Source organism: Gossypium hirsutum, chromosome A01 (genome assembly GCF_007990345.1).
Source record: "Gossypium hirsutum isolate 1008001.06 chromosome A01, Gossypium_hirsutum_v2.1, whole genome shotgun sequence".
Classification (NCBI taxonomy): Eukaryota; Viridiplantae; Streptophyta; class Magnoliopsida; order Malvales; family Malvaceae; genus Gossypium; species Gossypium hirsutum.
Window position 1 is genome coordinate 119,608,938 of NC_053424.1, and position 19,485 is coordinate 119,628,422.

Genomic DNA, 19,485 nt, shown 5'->3' on the forward strand with positions numbered 1-19,485 from the left:
GTAACCATGTTTTGCATATGAGCAAGCTCTCAATTATTGAAAAAGAAGGCACCACTTTGTTATTTATTTTTGCTTAATGGAACTTTTTCAGAAAAATTAAAATAAAAGCTTCTGAAGTTACTTTTTTACTCTCCAAAAAGTTCTTTTGACGTCTAAAACACTTCTAAAAGGGCTTTTGAAGTGAAACCAAAAAACAGATTATAAGGTGCTTCTTAAAGAAGTGCTGCCGTCTGTATGAAACATGCTGGAAAAATAAAATGAAATAGAGACCAAAGGCTGCCGCCCTCGCCTGGGCCTGGGCAGTAAGAAGTTAAGGTAATTCATAGTCCCTTACCTGGCATTTGGAATTTGTTGATCAGGATATTATGGGATCTTTTATGCTATCGAAAAAAGAAAAACGATGAAGAACTAAAAGTGGATAACTGTTGCTTCTTAGAGATAGATATGTTGCGGAAGCGACGATAATATTAATAACAATATTATCAGAAATATTTAGATAATTATTATGCCAACAATTATACTAAGAAAATTCCCAGTTAAATTGGAGGGGTCACAATGGTCCCGCTTAAAACCCAACAACTAGACAGAACTCACTTAGATATTTATAGCAATAATAACTAAATAAATATAACCAACATAAAGCTATTAAATAAAAGCAAACAAATAAGAAATAAAATACCAGAGTTTTAACGAGGTTCGGCCAATTTAGCTTACGTCCTCGGACACTACCAAATTAATATTTCCTCTAGAAATATTACAAAAGAGAAGATTTTGGGATGATACAACCAAAGGGGGAGGGGTTCTATATATAACAAACCAAACCCCCTCCCTTTCTATCTTTTCCTAATGTGGGATATTGCCAATATTCAACAAATCTCCACCTTGGCGATATTCCACATCTTCGAACATCTTCTCATAACACAAACTTCAATAGTGTCTTCAAATTTGCGCCAACGACGCCATATCAAATGTGTCGGACATTGATCAAGTCTAAACAATGTTCAAACTTGGCCCTTGTAACCACCTTAGTCAGCATATCTGCAGGATTCTCCGTAGTGTGAATCTTTTGGAGAAGTATCTCCTCTTCTTCGAGAATTTCCCGCACAAAGTGATAGCGAACGTCTATGTGCTTCGTTCGTGCATGAAAAACTTGATTCTTTGCTAAATGAATAGCACTCTGACTGTCAGAATACACCTTAAGTTGTTTCTGACCAACTTCCAAGTCTTTAAGCAATCCATGAAGCCAAATTGCTTCCTTCACAGCCTCTGTAATTGCCATATACTCTGCCTCTGTTGTAGACAAAGCCACCGTGGACTGTAAGGTAGATTTCCAACTAACTGGCGCTTTCGCTAAAGTAAACAAATAGCCAGTTGTAGACCGTCGCTTATCCAAATCACCTGCATAATTAGAATCACAATATCCAACTATGCATTGACCAAATGATTCATCCTGCTCGAATGCCAATCCGACATCTATGGTATTTTGGAGATACCGCAGAATCCATTTCACAGCTTGCCAATGACCCCTGCCCGGATCATGCATGTACCTGCTAACAACACTAACAGCCTGTGAAATATCTGGTCTCGTACATACCATTGCATACATCAAGCTTCCAACTGCATTTGCATATGGGACTTTTGCCATGTACTCTTGTTCTTCCTTAGTCGTTGGAGATAACTGGTTACTTAGTTTAAAATGAGGAGCAAGTGGGGTACTTACAGGTTTTGTACCTTCAGACATACCGAAACGTTGTAGTACCTTCTCCAAATACTGTTTTTGTGACAGCCAAAGTTTGCCCCTCTTTCTATCCCGAGTTATTTCCATGCCGAGAATCTTCTTAGCTTCCCCTAAATCCTTCATCTCAAACTCTTTACTCAACTGAGCCTTCAGTCTATCAATCTCCATTTGGCTCTTTGCTGCAATCAGCATATCATCAACATACAAGAGTAAGTAGATGTAGGAATTATCTTGAAGCTTGCGCAAATACACACAATGATCGTATTTGCTTCTTTTGTACTTCTGGTCCTTCATGAACCTGTCAAATCGTTTGTACCATTGTCTCGGAGATTGTTTCAATCCGTACAACGATTTGCTAAGTTTACACACCCAATTTTCTTTACCAGCAACCCTGTATCCATCTGGCTGAGTCATATAGATTTCCTCCTTCAAATCACCGTGTAGAAACGCGGTCTTCACATCAAGTTGAGCTAGCTCCAAATTCAACTGCGCTACCAAGGCCAACAAAATTCTAATGGAGGAATGTTTAACAACTGGAGAAAATACCTCATTATAGTCAATTCCCTCCTTCTGAGCGTAGCCTTTAGCCACTAACCTTGCCTTGTAACGAACATCTTCTTTGTCGGGAAATCCTTCTTTCTTTGCAAATACCCATTTGCAACCAATCGCCTTCTTCCCTTTTGGTAGTTGTGCCAACTTCCACGTCTTGTTTTTCTCTAGAGATTGCATTTCCTCTTCCATTGCACCTAACCATCTATTATTCTCTAAACTCTGAATGGCTTCGGTGTAAGTGGATGGAATATTATCAACAACTGGAAGTGCATAAGCTACCATGTCAGTGAAACGAGCTGGTTTCTGAATTTCTCGTCTCTGCCTTCTGACTGCAATTGGCTCTGATTGCTGTTGAGGTTCTTGGGTAGAAACCTCTTCCTCATCTGACTCTGCATCTGCCAATGAAGAATCACTAGTGGTACCTTCTGCTGGAATTACCACACTCTGCTCAAACTCCACCTGCTGCGGAGTACACTCCACCTGCTGCGAAGTACTACTCACTCCTTCTGGATTTACCTTATTCAACATGGCAGATTCATGAAAGGTAACATCCCTACTGATTATCGTCTTCTTTGCCTCTAGACACCACAAACGATATCCCTTAACACCAGCATTGAAGCCCATGAATAGAGCCTTCTTTGCTCTTGGATCTAACTTTGATTCTTTCACATGATAATATGCAATAGAACCAAAAATGCGCAAGGTGTCATAATCAGTAGCAGGTTTTCCATACCATTTCTCCAAAGGAGTCTTGCCATTTATAGCAGATGATGGCAAATGATTGATGAGATGTTGAGCGTACGTCACAGCCTCAGCCCAAAACTTTCTATCTAATCCAGCTTTAGATAACATACATCGAACTTTCTCCACAAGCGTTCGATTCATACGCTCTGCCACCCCATTCTGTTGCGGTGTTCCACCTACGGTGAAGTGCCTTACTATGCCACAATCTTGGCATATCTTCAGGAAAGGATCGCTTTTATATTCTCCACCGTTGTCTGATCGGAGAACCTTAATCTTCCTTCCTGTCTGATTTTCAACTTTAGTTTTCCACTTAAGGAAAACTTCAAGCACCTCATCTTTGTTCTTCATAGGGAACACCCAAACTCGTCTGGAAAAATCATCAATAAAGGTGACAAAATAACGTCTTCCTCCAAGTGATGGAGTCTTGGACGGTCCCCATACATCAGAATGCACATAATCCAGAATACCTTTAGTATTGTGAATCCCAGTGCCAAATTTCACCCTTCGTTGTTTTCCCAGAACACAATGCTCGCAAAATTCAAGTTTGCAAGTCTTTGTACCTTTCAATAATCCTTGCTTGGCTAGAGTTTGCAAGGATTTTTCACCAGCATGGCCCAAACGCATATGCCACAGCTGTGTTGCCTCAGCGTCCTTCTTGGTACTCGTAATTGCTGCTGCTGTTGTCCCGACCACTGTACTACCTTGGTAGTAATACAGATTGTTCTTTCTTATGCCTTTCAACATCACCAATGCTCCTGAAGTTGCTTTAAGAACTCCATCTCGTATTGTCACAACTAGGCCTTTAGATTCTAACGACCCCAAAGAGATGAGATTCTTCTTCAACTTTGGGACATATCGTACATCCCGCAAAATTCTAGTAGATCCATCATGACTCTTCAGTTTAATTGAACCTATCCCGGCTATTTTACATGTGTTATCATTACCCATGTAAACAACCCCTTCATCTAGTTTTTGAAATTCAAAGAACCATTCCCGAATGGGACACATATGATAGGAACAACCAGAATCCATGATCCACTCATCTGCATATAATGTTGAAGATGTCATACTAAGAGAAAAGTCTGACTCTGCTTCACTATTGCATTCTGCAACATTTGCATCTTGCGGAGTCTTCCCTTTTTTCTTCAATTTTGGACAATCTTTCTTCCAATGTCCTTTTTCTTTGCAAAAAGAACATTCATCTTTGGCAACAGCTCGACCTTTGGACTTTCTTCTCTTCCCCTTAGACTGACTTTGCTGACGACCTCTTGTTACCAATGCTTCCACTGCTGCTTCACCTGAACCTTTCAACTTATCCTTTCGGCGTAGTTCATAGCTATACAATGCAGCAGTTACTTCATTGAAAGTTACTTCCGATTTTCCATGAAGTAGAGTAGTTTCAAGGTACTCAAACTCCTCAGGAAGCGATCCCAACAACATTAACGCCAAGTCTTCGTCTTCAAAAGTCACATCCAAATTCAACAAATCAGCCACCAGCTGATTAAAATTGGTAATGTGCTCGTTCATCGTGGTACCAGGAACATAACTGAAACGAAACAGTCTTTTCTTCATATGTAACTTATTTTGACTGTTCTTCTTCAGAAATTTCTCCTCCAATGCTTTCCACAATTTACTTGCAGAAGTCTCTTTACTGAATGTATACTTCTGCTCTCTGGAAAGACATGATCGAATTGTACCACATGCCAATCGGTTGATGGTCTTCCATTCTTTATCATCAACCCCTTCTGGTTTTTCTTCCTCAATGGCAATATCTAGACCCTGTTGAAAGAGGGCATCTAGAAGCTCACTTTGCCACATGCCGAAATGACCTGTTCCATCAAAAATTTCCACTACAAATCTCGTATTTGCAGTTCCAATCCTCGGCAAAATGTACGAAGTGGAAGTTGTTGATATGGATGGTTTTTCTTCTGTCATTTTTGCCATAGCTTCTACTTAATAGCCACCAAATGTAGAATACCCACAAGCTTTAGGAAATGTTTCTGATGTGTAAGATCAGACTAAGCTGCAAACACAGAGCATACTACAAAACCTTGGCTCGGATACCAATTGTTGCGGAAGCGACGATAATATTAATAACAATATTATCAGAAATATTTAGATAATTATTATGCCAACAATTATACTAAGAAAATTCCCAGTTAAATTGGAGGGGTCACAATGGTCCCGCTTAAAACCCAACAACTAGACAGAACTCACTTAGATATTTATAGCAATAATAACTAAATAAATATAACCAACATAAAGCTATTAAATAAAAGCAAACAAATAAGAAATAAAATACCAGAGTTTTAACGAGGTTCGGCCAATTTAGCTTACGTCCTCGGACACTACCAAATTAATATTTCCTCTAGAAATATTACAAAAGAGAAGATTTTGGGATGATACAACCAAAGGGGGAGGGGTTCTATATATAACAAACCAAACCCCCTCCCTTTCTATCTTTTCCTAATGTGGGATATTGCCAATATTCAACAAGATATATAACTAAAACGATTCTAGCATCTCTTTCTAGGCTTTTATTTTTGGAACACATGTTGATTTCCTCTTCCTGCATGTTATAAATTAAAACAGCAGACTCATGCAGATCATGACCGTAGCTGCTACTTGTAATATCTGTGTGGACTAGAGGTGAAAAGTGCAAAGTTCAGCAATAAAGATTGCTGGTTCTATATAAAAGTGGAAGCTACACTAGAGAAAAATGTACATAGATTGCATTGATAACCGATCTACTAGTATCTAGCGATATGGGGACTACGAGACTCATCAGAGTACAAAATGGGAAATGAAAAAAGAAAGTTAATTTTGACAATTGTTTCCTCCCGCCAAATGTTTGTACATAGTAATTGCATTATTCCTTCACTAAATTACACTACACTACAATAGTAACCGTATTAGCCTTCTCTAATTTGGGAAAAGACTCCACGATAGTTTTTCAAGATTCTATTTGTGTCAGACTAAAATTTTAATCCCGTTAGTAAGTATCAGAATATTTGAAGATACGGTTGAGATAACGAAAGGAGGAGATAAAGTAGCAGATCAAGAAATTTTGTGTTTTTTTGAAAAGTCAAGTGACCAATATTGAGGAATTCATGGATGATGTGAAGGAAACACTCAAGGTAATAAAAGGACACACCGCTAAGTTAGAGTCAATGAGAGAGCAACTCAGGGATTATGTGATGGAGACTCTTAGTTTCAATTGGGATGCAATGAGAGAGACTCTCAATGTGATCAGACCGAGAAGCTGACTAAGAAAAATTATGCTCTCAAGAAAAATTGAGGTCATGATATAAAAAATTTAAGAAGAAAACTGAGAATGCTGCCTTGGATTGTCGTGGCTTTGAAGAAGAAAACTGAGGTCATGATGTCAAAATTTTAAGAGCTTCAGAGAGAGCTCGTTGTATGCAGAGTTCAGAGTGAATGAGGTCCGCAAGAGATGTAGACAATTTTCTCTAGGAACGGAACAATACTTCTGTGCGATGGGGATAATACTTCTGTTTGATGGGGATCAAAGATGATGCTACTAAGATAAATTGTTGTAGTTTATTTTACTAATGTCGCTATCTTATGGACATCGTACGTCCACAAATGAGACCGAGGTGAGACTGCGATCGGAACTTAGAGGATTTCCAAAAGCAATTCAAAAAGCAATTTTATCGTCAATATGTCAAGGAGGAGACTCAGGCTAAGTTGCATTAGCTTACGCAATAATATACTGTTTAGGAGTATATCAAAGTCTTTAGTGAATTGGTATTTCAAAGATCTTATTTAAGTAAAATAGAAGCATACTATTGATTTAAGCATGAGTTATATTTGTGGGCAAAATAAGAATTGCGCTGACAAAGCATCGCTGAACTTACTGTAGTCATGACCGAGAAGCATCAAAGTCATTCTAAATTTAGGTTTGAGCCGAGGAGCATCAAGGTCATAGATGATTGCAGAGGGTTGGGAACGAGCACGAGTGCATTGGATACATGTATTGACTTTAAAAGACGATTTAATATGAATATAAATGTTCCCGAAGCAAAGCCTATAGGTGTTACAAGCAAAAACACAAAAGAAACTCGAACAAACAGATAAGCGACACTAATGTCGTCCAAAAAGGCATACAAAAGCCATCTCTAAACAGGTGCATACTAAAATTTCCTCTGTACAGATCTTTTTACAAAAGAAAATATTTTCTCTAACGGTTTACTTTGTTGGCTGGAATAATTAGCTCTATCATTAAGTATATAGGATCCTCTGATTCAATGTCGATTTATGAGTTACTTTCATACTCCTTCGCAGGACTGACAATGGAATATACTTCTGCTATTGTTGCAGCAGCTACCACAAATGAAGAGGCAGATCCCATCCTCAGGCATTTGGAACCATTCCGAAGGTAACTCTACCAGGACTTCTGATAATTCTACTGCATTTCCATTTGAAACCAATTTTATCACCCAAATGGTGGCGAATCAGAATATTGAAAGTTATGAATGGATACAATATTACTGCTGCTGCTCTCTTAATACCCCTTCATCAGATTTGGTTTGGTGCACAACTCACCAGAATCTTGTTTTCTCCGACCCACTCCCATCTTTTCATTTTCACGATTAGATGGTATTTTTTCTAACTCAACCAGACAAAATGTAAAAATTATAATCACTTGTCAAAAGAGAATGGCCACATATCAACCCAGGTGTTTACTTTACAGCTGCCATATTCCATCTAATACATGTTTGGTTTCAGATAACAAACCAAGATAAGCAATTGCAAAAAAATACATTACATAAGATGTTCAGACTTGAAGAATTAATCCTGAAAGGAAAAAAGAAATTAGCAAAGCTAAACTCCTTAGTCCAAACCTGAGGTTCATTTATACTCCACTTGTTATCTGCTGTATGCTCTTCCTGGACAGGAACATTACTTTTTCAATGAGGTAAGGGTTCTACAATCCCCAGCTACTGGTAAGGAAATGGAACTTACTACTAGGAGTCTGGGAGAGGGCCATTTTCTTCCACTTAATCTTTTGTTTACTTCTCTGTTTCTTTGTTTTAAAGTCAAAAGATACCTGTACCAGAACCAACTATGAACCACTAAGAATTTTGTTTTGCTCGTCTCTCTTTGCGTCTACTGCAAGTCTTTCTCACTCTCACCCTTCTTTAAGGAACAAAAGTGAAAGGTCTAAGAAATGGTCTTTGATTCCGAAAACACAAGGTTGATAGACCTCTCTAACTTGCAGCATTATTCAAAGTGGATTTACCAAATGAAATTTGGGTCTGGATTCAGAGCTAAGAAGAAGTGCTTCCCAAACCCTAGCCCCGGGAGAAATACTCCTTTCAACCATTTTCCCAAGCAATTCCCGTGCCTTGCAGACTAATCCTCTTTGGCATAGGCCACAGATTACCTCATCAAATGTCAAACTCTTGATGAAAATACACTTGTGCAACACTTCCTCCACCAAGGCACATGCTTCAAGAATTTCACCATTACTTACCAAACCATCAATTATTATCGTATATGAAACCCAATTCATTTCAATGCCCTTATATTTCATCTCTTTAACAAGCTCCCTAGCTCTACTTATCTCACCAGCCTTAGAAATTGTCCTCAATAACGTATTATAAATGAGAACATTAGGTTTGCACCCTAACTCCTCCATACAGGCTACCATCTTGATACCCTCTTCAACTTTATTTTGCTTGCATAAAGCGTCTATATAGGCTTTATAAGTATAAACATTCGGAACCAAACCCAACATAAGCAATTCATCAAACAGCTCATCTGCCAATATGTAATCTCCTTCAGCAGTTACCCCATTTAAGACCATAGTGTAAGATATAATACCGGGCATTATTCCATCGGATTTCATTTGATTTAGAACATCCCAAGCATCCAAGCCTCTCCCTTTTTTCACCAAAAACCTAACCACGCCATCATAGTCACCCATGGCGGGAGAAAACCCAAGCTTTCGCAATCCCCTCCAAAAACCAATAACGTCTTCACCATCCAAATCACCCTCAGCACAAACTGATGACAGCACAAAAGAGAAAACTTTATCATTGACACCAAGTCCATCGTCTAACATACGTTGTAGAATCTCTATAGCATAAGCAACCTTGTTCATTCTACAAAGAGTGCAAACTAGTAGACGGAAAGTAGATTCTTCGAGCCTTATGTTCATATGCAGACTGTTTAAGAGAACCTGAGGGAGTAGCTTAAGGCCACGTTGACTTCTACAAAGAAGTGCGAGTAAAGCATTGAGAGAATAAGCTGAAGGGAAGCACCTGAATTGGGGTATTCGGTAGAAAATATCAACCGCGTCCTGGATTCTATTAGCTTTGCCATAGAATTTGACGAGGTGGGTAAAAATGTACTCGGGTGTTTGAAAGTGTTGGAGTTGGAGGTGATGGAGCAGGGAAGGAATGTGGTGGAATTGTCTATTATGGAGCAAGGTTTTGATGAGAAAATGATAGGCTTGAGGGGATTGGTGAAGGTTGTAGAGGCTAAGAGACTGTAAGAGAGAGGGGACAAAGTCAGGTTGAAGAGGGTTATGCCGGGCAACGAGTTGTTTGAAGGATACCATGGGTTGATTTTGGGTGAAAGCTTGGCGCCATTTAGTTTTGTGAGAGGAAATAAGCGGCCATTTTCGGTGCTTCCTTAGGAAAAAGTTGGGAGATCTCCTCGCCATCTCCACTCCCACAATAGAAGTATTCTTCAACTCATTTTGGGGAGTAGATAACTGAATTTACGGATTAGGATGCATCGTAGAGTTGCGGGAAAAACAATGAAGCCGACAGGGGGTGCCGCTGTTTTCGAATCAAAGAAATAGCCAGCAAAACCAAAAGCTCCTTTTCTTCTGGGCTTTTCTTTCCCTTTCTTTGTGGATTTGAGGCTTCGGCACCGAAATTCATTATTCAGAAACGCATTCATGGTACTGGCCCAATATTGTATTGTCCAATTTTTTTTTTGGATAAGATATAATTTTATTATCCAAGAAGCAGTTAAAACTGCTACGATCAAAACAATGGCATCCTATTCCTATCCGACACCATATAGTGTGAAAGCAATACAGCTTCATCACCTAGCCTCAGTATACACCAATCGCTACAAAGTTGAGCATTCACATTGTGATTTCTATTAAACGAATACTTCTCAATACCTCCACCTCACTGGATAAATGTGTTCCATGCAAAAATTCAATATCAGAGTTAAGAAAAACTTACCCCTCAGCATTCTGCAAAGCCATTGACAAGTCTATTTGCTGTCCAATTAGAAATGCATTCTTTTTTTGCATGACTTGAAGTCAATTTTATATAATGTAATTTTTAATCAGGAAAAAAAAACCATTTCTCACTTAAAAAGACGGATTTCATTCAATAATGATGAAGGATACAAGCCAAGAAGCTAAAAAAGAAACACCAAATCTTAAAGTAAGAGCCATGCTCGTAGCTCATAAAATATCCAGAACACCTAGCTAAATGGAGGAGGGTTGCGTACGTGAAAACATCTAAGGCAACACAAGACACGAAAGAGAGCGATATGGGCACATTGGAAACAGAAGTCTGAGTTTACAACGGTATGGGTTGTCTCCTTCCACACTAACCCTATCCTGGCATCTACTCTTTCGGATGATGAGAGAAGGGAGCCCCACAATTCCACCCTCATCATCATCATCCATATGGGTACCAACCTCAATGGTGTCAAGTCCTTGCTTTTAGCATGGAGGAACCTCTACATTTGATCAACACGGTCCTTTTCCATGCCTCCAACGACGACACCATAAGCAGCCTTCCGCTCATCTGCCATCCGTCATGCATCCATATTGACCTTCAGTTTCGTATCTCTAGGTGCTTCCACTTTGCAGTCCTTGGCCTAATGGTCAGCATAGGTCCATGAGTGAGGTTATGCACTCTAAAATCTTTTTGGAGAGTCCTTGCCCAAATCAGAGCATCTTGGGGTACCTTGGACCAGCTCCATGTTCCACACATTCCAAAATTGCCATAGCACAAGTAGAAGGCTCGTGAAGGTCTTCTTGTCCAAAGTTGCACAAGGCTTGTGTGGGTTGGGGGAAGAAGGGAAATGTTTTTAGTTTTTAAACATCATCCCTCATTAACTGCATGTTGCCATCTGTGTATTTAATTCCTTTTATGATGAATGATATATAAAGCAATTGAAGGCATCAATATTGCAAATTTAGAGCATAGCAGTTTTGAGCTGTTTACCTGAAAATATGTAACACTAAAGTTATACTGCAGACTGTTTAAAACAAGTTTATTCCTTTGAGAGTGAGAAATTGAAAAAGGATAGTCTAAGATATGAACATGATGCGAATCCCATCAGCAAACATTATAATAATGATGCACGTAAATTTGCTTAGATTGGACAGACCAACAGTAGTTCTCTCAGAATCAAAATTACTCATTCATACAATTCATATCATGATAGAGTTCCAGTGGAGCAATTTCATACATGATGGATTGGTGTATGTGGGTCTAGGTGTTAGTCAGTAGGACAGATGCAGCCGCACGATTATCATATGGGTGAAGCCGATTGGACTGCATGCATGGTCATGAGAGTCGTCTTCAACTTTAACACTTAGAATCTCCTATTCAATATTGTTAATATAATACAATAGAGAGGGAGAAAAGTATTACAAAACAAATGATAGTGTCATTGTCAATTCTTCGTCTCCGTTTACCATATCTCCAAACTAATCATCAAATCAAAGTCTAATTACTTATAACTAACGCGATTTGACTTTGATTATGGGATAATTTATATTAGAATTATCTTAAAAATTAAGATTTTAAGGCACTAATAAAATTCGTTACATCTTTAAATTAAAAGACTTAAAATTATTATTATACACCCATTCATATTCAACCTACTCTCTAAATCTATATTTTTTAAATAAAAAATATAAGTAATTAAAATAAAAAAAATCAAATAACATAGATAAAAGATGGAAAGTGGAAAATAAGATAAATTTATCATTGTATTTTTATCTACATATCTACTTCTTATTGACATTTATTAAGATATTATTTTCAATAATAAATTTTTCCTACAATAATTTATTATTAAAAATAATTATAATACATAAAATTATATTATATTTGTAAAAATTAATTTTCTAATGTATAATATTTAATTAAAATTTTGAATAAATTTTAAAATATATAGGAATATTATTTAAACATCAAATTTAAATGAAAGGTTTATATTTATTAAATAATAATTCAAATGAAAATTATTGAATGGATAATAAGTATCGAAATAGCGACATAATCATCTGATTCAATTTGCTGATCTTCATTTAAGAGATTTTCACTGAGTGGAAATTAAATTACAATTTAAAAAAAAATAAAATCATATTCATAAAAAGGTTGAAAAGATCAGAAGAATAAAACAAAGTGAAAACAACTAAGGGCGTGATTAAGGATGAGCAGAACTTGAATTTCAAGTTATTCAATTTTTTTCAAGTCAACTCGAATAAGTAATTTGAGTTTTGAGTTCGAATTAAGTTAAATTTTATAATTCAAATAACATATTGGTGTAAATACACATTTGGCTCTTGTCAATTTTGAAAATAAGCAAGTTGGTCTCTCTCTTAACAAAAATTATAGAAAAATTCAAAATATTTATAAAAATTTCAAATTTTATATTTTTAATATATATAATTAAAAAAATTCTAAATAATATATAAAGAAATTTAAAATTTTTAAAAAATTCTAAAATAATAATTTTGGGGACCTAAAAAAATTAATTAATGATTCAAATTTGTCGTATTTTTTTTATTTTGCTTTAAAAAAGTTTTCAAGTATATATAGTTTCATGAAATTAGTTATTTTTAATTTGACATGTTTAATTTTTTTAATTTAGCTCGAACATTTTTATTCGATTTGACTTGACTAGAATTTTATTTCGATTCGATTCAAAAACAATTTGAATCAAATTAGGATAAATCGTACTCATCAACTCGAAATTTTTTCATTTGATTCGACTTGATTTAATCGAGCAATCACCCTTAAATACATCCAAACAAAACTTAAGTGAACGTGTACCATTACCCTCCATCAAAATTGTTTAAGACTAATCTTTTGAGAAATATCCTTATTTAACAATCACATGCTTATGGAAGATTGGTGTGATGATAATATTAATGTGTGAACATATCTAACGTAGGTTACAAGGAAAATGGATTGAGATTTGAGATGGAGATGGAGATGGTGATGGGTTTTGATGATTTTGAAATTGCTTGTGAGATATATATAAAATTGGAACGAAAGAAAGAGACGTAAATAAATTAATTGGATATGAGAGATTTGCAATTGCAAGCATCCTTCATTAATGTGCATCAAGATTGAAGGAATGAGAAAATAAAGTCACATTCATTAAATCAAATTAAATGCTGCTATTCATAGCCAAAAGCATGAGGTGGCTGAAGTTTGTTGATGACTTTCTAGTTTCATTTTGGAAGAAATTAATTTAATGACAGATAAAAATAATAATGGAAAAGAATATAAATTTTTAAACCACACTTTGAATTATTTATTTTTAATGCTACCAACTCTATTGTATTGTGAAAAATGAAATCCAAGTCCAAAAAATGGAAATTTTCAATCATTCATACTTATCAGGCCAATCAGCCTATATTTTTCCATATATCAACTTTTATACGTCCAAATTCTAAACTCTCGAATTTTTGCTTCATTACCAATGCTCTCCTCACTCTCTCTAAGCTCCAACACTATAATCGTATCTAATCATACTATTGTTGGGAAATTATTAGAAAAGCACCCTACATTTACCAAAACAATCATGCCACTCCCCTACACAACATATAAGTAAAAATAAATAGAGATGATTTGTTCTTTCTAAATAATAAAAAAATATTTTGATACTAAAAGATTCTTCGGTGAAGTTAGGGATAAATTGTTCACACATTTGGAAATTTCGTACATTATTAAGAGAGTCAATATACTATAGTCAAGTACATGTGCGACTTAAATTTTACCCACACATCAAGTATACTTCAAATTAGATAACTCTCTTAGAACTCAATTCAATTTACTTACAATATTTGCACACAATAAAACAATTCTTAATTGAATAAGTCACAAATAACCTAAGCAAATCATGCGATATATAAGAGTTAAACCACTTCAATAATCGACCCACCAGTAGAGATTTTTTTAGTGGTTAGACTCTTTTGAAGACTATATCTTCTGGTATGAATTAAAAGTTTAATTTCAATCCATACTTTCTAATTTTCGAGCATAAAATTTTTGTAAATGTGCTACGTCTAATAATGTTTAAGATACAAAAATGGCGCGAGTCTTTTCTCAATTACACCTAGACATTAACAACATTACAAATCCGAGGAGAAATAGGTTATCAAAATTGCACCATAAAGTTTGGACCATTTACTCTTTTGAGTTGGTAGCTAAATAATACAAAATTTTATTGTTTACGTTTTAATTGATTTTTTTTACGTGTGTATATATAAATATTAGGCTCTGATCAAATATATATTATATATATAAATATTCGGCGCAGGTAGACAGCTGGTAAGAAATTATTGAGTGAGAGAGAGAAGCCACGTGGGTTGTTGGCCTGTAATTGTCCTTAAGTAACAGCTTCCTGCATCCACATGGCGTCTATAGTATATAGATGCCAGTGCCATGCATCAACATGAATGCTTTCTCACTTCATAACATGGCATGGTATGCCCATGTCTACGTGGATAAGGATGAGTTGGGACCCAATAGGTTTCAACAAAACAAATAAGATATGATGAATCATATTTTGCATGACACACAAGTTATTCAATTATCAAAAGAATATTTTGCTAAAGACAAAAAAGTCCACGCCTATCAATGCGATTAAAGAAATCATGGATTATGGGGAGGTAATTTTCCTCTATGGTTTGGGAGAAAGCCAAGTAATAATACTTTTTATAAGCCAATTTAAAATTGTAAGAGAATAATATTAGCAAAGCCCATGCAGCTGCCCGGTGCCTTAAATTAATTTTGCTTCTTTCACAATTTTTAAACGAGTACTAGTATACCATGCAATAATAGCTACTAATAAAGTACAAATTAGACAGCCATAAACAAATAATTGACATCACACTGTTATTGTGGACTGTAAAGATTTTGGTGAAGCAATGCATGGAAGTGGATTTTCAGTCACAAGACAAGATGATTGTGTCTTTGATCAACAAAATTCAAGTTTTTATTGGGACCGGGTGTGTTGGGCCTGGCCCTGGAGATGGTAACCTAATTTATTAGGCCTGCTTCCCCGAGATGAGAGATGGGGACCATATATATTTCATTATTATATAAATAAAAGGGGACACGCAGGAACAAAAAGACAGACAAATTTATGGGAATGAACGAAAAGTCAAAAGTGGACAAAAGGGTGATGGGGTCCGTCCGAATACCAACAAGGAGTATGAATAAGAACATGATGAATACACGTGGTAGGTCCCATCCCCCACCTCTCTCTCTATCTACTTTCTATTGCGGTCCACCTCCACCATCTACCGCTCTGCTACAGCTGTCACCACTCACCACACACCACACACCACACACCACACACCACACACGTAACCTAATCCCTTTTGCCTTTTGATACCTCTGTCCATCTAACTTTGTTAATTACTAAGTTTTTTTTTAATTTTAATTTTAGACCTTATTTAATAGTATTTATTCAATTTATTAAATTAGATTTGGTTATTTTATTATCAAATTGATACGATTTTAGGAGGTTGAAATTAAGAGTTCATTTTTAATTTTTTTATATTTTTTAGATTATTGTGTGAAAATATTATCATGTATAATATAATATCAACTTATTATTTTTATTTGATATCCAAAAAGTTAATTAACTTTAATTATGATTAAAATTTTAAATTTTAAAAAATATAAAAAAACAAATAAGCAAAAAAATCTTAAACGTATAGCTTGCAAATTTTAATTATTATTATTTGAGTTATAATATAAATTTTCAAAATTCTAGAAATAAAATAAGACACGTTGCTTAAAAAGTAATAAAAGAAATTGAGCAATAAATTACTTACCATCATCATCATAACCACCACCCACATCCATGGAAGATGCATGCATGCATGCATGCATACATACATATATAATTATTTTGTTAATTACTACAATGATTGTCTTTCCGATTCTTTTTATATAGATAATCGCAGTAATAATAAAAAAGTGAAAAAGAGGAGCACAAATCTTGGTCGCGGACAGCACAGCTTTATAAGCCTGCCTTGATCGTGTATCGAAGTACAAGTCTTTAAATTTATTACAGGGAAAAGCAGGAAAGCAGAACTAGAACAAGATGGTAGGATTTTCTTCCCAAACAGAATCTTGGGTTGCCACCAGAAACTCAATCTACGAATCCCAGAAAGAGGCAGATAGCTTCGAATTGGATCTAAAACGTCTAGATCTGATAAAGATAGATCAAGAAGACGAGGATAATAATATTAACAGCCAAGATAAGATTAGCACCACCAAGAAGAACAAGAAGAAAAATCAGGTGTTGCTGGAGGGATACGTGGAGGCGGTTGATGAGGAGGATGAACTGAAGAGGACAAAGAGCTTGACCGGTGATGATCTAGACGAACTAAAGGGGTGTTTAGATCTGGGGTTTGGCTTCAGCTACGAGGAGATTCCTGAGCTTTGCAACACCTTGCCTGCACTTGAGCTATGTTACTCTATGTCTCAGAAGTACTTGGATGACCACCAGCACCATGCATCTCCAGACACCACCGCTACCCCCGAACCCGTCGCCAATTGGAAGATCTCTAGTCCTGGTCAGTCTTTTCTCTTTTTTACCATCTTTCTTTGTTTTATTTTTCTATTTGTCATCAGATCTTGTTGTGCTCGTTTTTACAAGGACTTTGAGTGATGATAAGCTTTTGTTTCTTGCTTTTCTTTCCCACTTGTTGTAGTGTTATATCATACATGACATGCTTTTCTTTGCTAGATGAAATTAGGATTGAGCCAAAAAGAATTGAAAAACTGATTCAAATCGATTCATTCGGCTTAGTTTAGATTCAGGAATTGAAAGCCCACACTTGGGGTTCCTTCATTCAAATAAATACTTGGTTTCTTACACAAACACAATAATCAAGGTTGATTTGCATTGATGCTGAGAAATCCAAGAAACTAATATTTTGCCATCTGCTCAAAGTTTACAAATCTTTTCACAGAAAAGGGAAAAAAAAAGCAGGAACATTGTGCAATTTGTTTTTCATAGAACAGTAGTACTCGCAAGTTGGATGCATCTAGCCTGTGCAAAACCATGTATAGATGGTCGACTTCGCTTAGGGAACGAGTTTTAACCTTGTGTATGCATTACAGGTGACCATCCAGAAGATGTTAAAGCAAGGCTTAAATTCTGGGCACAAGCTGTGGCCTGCACTGTCAAACTGTGCAACTAAAAGATTCATGAACAATCATTGGAAAAATGAGAATGAATATTTTTCTCATTGATGACCATCAACTGGATAAAACCCTACGCTCTGCCGAACCATGCCATGGTGGGGATGACATTTCCAGCAATTGTGGGAAATATACCAGGCCAAAATTTTAAAAATGGATCAGCTGCAAGGAGCATGGGAAGAAGCTGGAAAGGAAGATGTTACAGGTTTGAGATTAACCGATGATCCAATGAGTCTTGACTTAATTCTGCGGAGACTAGGATGTATATGATATATTAATTGTATCCCGTATGGTATGAATAAAATATGTCTTCTTACTGCTACTATGCTTCATTGGTGTTTGATATATATATATATATGGCTATGGAATCCAACCGTCTGTTGGCTTTGCATGCAGTGGTGAGAGTCTCCAGTTGAGCTTCACCAACTAGTTCCGGACCTCTGCGTTTGCTGAGGTAACCAATCTAATTGTGTTGATTCATCATACCTGTGTTTCCTTTCACCATGATTACTGTGGTGGTACCTGGCTAACCAATGCCGCAGCATGGAACCACTGATACTTGAGCTTTGCTAAGAATAAACTGACCATTTTATGGCCATAGATCTCCTATTCTATCTATCCCTAATGCCTTGAATTTTGAGGTAAATTGATTCTTATAACCAATATGAATCTTGGTGGGAGTTGTTAGGGTTTTCTTTCTCACGGAACGGAAGGCTGCAAATTACACGCATTCCACTGAGATGGCTCATCTTTGCGTATGTTAATGTGGTGTTGAAGGTTACGTTTTGGTATCAGTTTCATTTTGTGGTTGAGAATTGAGATAGGAAGAAAACTCAAAACTTATCTGATAATCACAGCCTAGTTTGAAACAGTAAGAGAAGGGACGAAATTTGACTCGGATTGGATTTCCGTTATTAGGAAAAGAGGCTTTGAGTTGAAATATCAAAATTTATTGATTGGGGGTGATGTCAAAGTTTACTCTTCTCCAGAAAATCACATCAGCAAATAGCAGTTTATGTTTACGTTTTCATTTATTAAATCTCTCTATACCTCATTCTGAACTGCCAATCGAATTCTTCGACCAAGCCCCTCCATATCAGTAACAAATAGATATGAATGACCTCTTTGACTATCAGTAATCCAACTTTTAACTACAAAATAGACTGAATTTTGGCGAGATGATCACTCTTTTAAACATACTAACAATGAGCTTTGCAACAACGTACGTCACGGCACTTTAAGAATTAATTGCATTTAACTTGGAAACTATAATCTCTCAAAGGAAAACTTGTCTAACAATAGCTTCACTTTCAAAGCTCCATTTACGTGGAGCATTAAGCCCATCAACTCTATTAAATAAGGCCTGCCTGATTTCATCATTGGAAACACCCTACTGAAGCTTTATCTCTAGTTAAGCCTATTATATTTACTTTGAAAGAAACTAATTATCAGGACCTAATTTTATATGTCCTTGATTGATTTAGCCTTTTGACGTTAAAAAATCCGACCAACACCTTTTAGCCGATTGTTGTTCTTAAACGTTATTGTGATGTCATCAATACGAAAAATTTTAAATTAAAAATAATGTTTAATTATAAAAATTTAAATTTTATAAATAAAAATGATAAATATCAAATTTATATATCAACTTTAATTTAAAGTGCAACTTAATACATAAACTTTGATTTGGATCATTTGGTCTAATTATACACATAACAAAAATCATAAGTGTTTAAGTAAATGAAGCGGGGTTCTTTATTTATAGTTGAGCTCTTTCGAATCCAACGATACAAATCGAATTACATCAACGATTGAAATTAATGCCTATTTTAAGATGAGAGTTTAAGGGATTTAAATTATATACCATCTTCACTAAACAACTAATGGTTCAAATTAAAAGACTCTAAATTTATATTTACACATGCATACACGTAAAATTGAATTTCTAGTTTCTCTTATATTATTTTTAAGTATTAAAAACTATTA

General features: G+C 35.9%; 2 protein-coding genes across 10 annotated transcripts; one reads left to right on the forward strand and one right to left on the reverse strand.

Annotated features, from left to right (window-relative positions):
• Positions 1 to 7,031: 7,031 nt before the first annotated feature.
• On the reverse strand, positions 7,032 to 11,634 carry LOC107939686 (pentatricopeptide repeat-containing protein At2g38420, mitochondrial-like). 5 transcript variants are annotated; one of them, XM_016873052.2, is made up of 2 exons: positions 11,507 to 11,634; positions 7,032 to 11,259 (listed from the first exon to the last, which is right to left on the reverse strand). In XM_016873052.2, exon 2 carries the CDS (start codon positions 9,723 to 9,725, stop codon positions 8,283 to 8,285), a length of 1,443 nt encoding a protein of 480 aa, XP_016728541.1. In that variant the 5' UTR covers positions 9,726 to 11,259; positions 11,507 to 11,634; the 3' UTR covers positions 7,032 to 8,282.
• Positions 11,635 to 16,074: 4,440 nt separating this feature from the next.
• Positions 16,075 to 18,521, forward strand: LOC107939684 (uncharacterized). 5 transcript variants are annotated; one of them, XR_001695248.2, is made up of 4 exons: positions 16,146 to 16,868; positions 17,419 to 17,791; positions 17,896 to 17,953; positions 18,188 to 18,521. XR_001695248.2 is itself a non-coding variant. In XM_016873050.2 (2 exons), exons 1-2 carry the CDS (start codon positions 16,394 to 16,396, stop codon positions 17,496 to 17,498), a joined length of 555 nt encoding a protein of 184 aa, XP_016728539.1. In that variant the 5' UTR covers positions 16,075 to 16,393; the 3' UTR covers positions 17,499 to 18,521. The 5 variants fall into 5 exon arrangements, 1 of the variants encoding a protein (XP_016728539.1); XR_001695249.2 differs by having other exon boundaries at positions 17,419 to 17,704; XR_001695246.2 differs by having other exon boundaries at positions 17,896 to 18,521.
• The last annotated feature ends 964 nt before the right edge of the window (positions 18,522 to 19,485 follow it).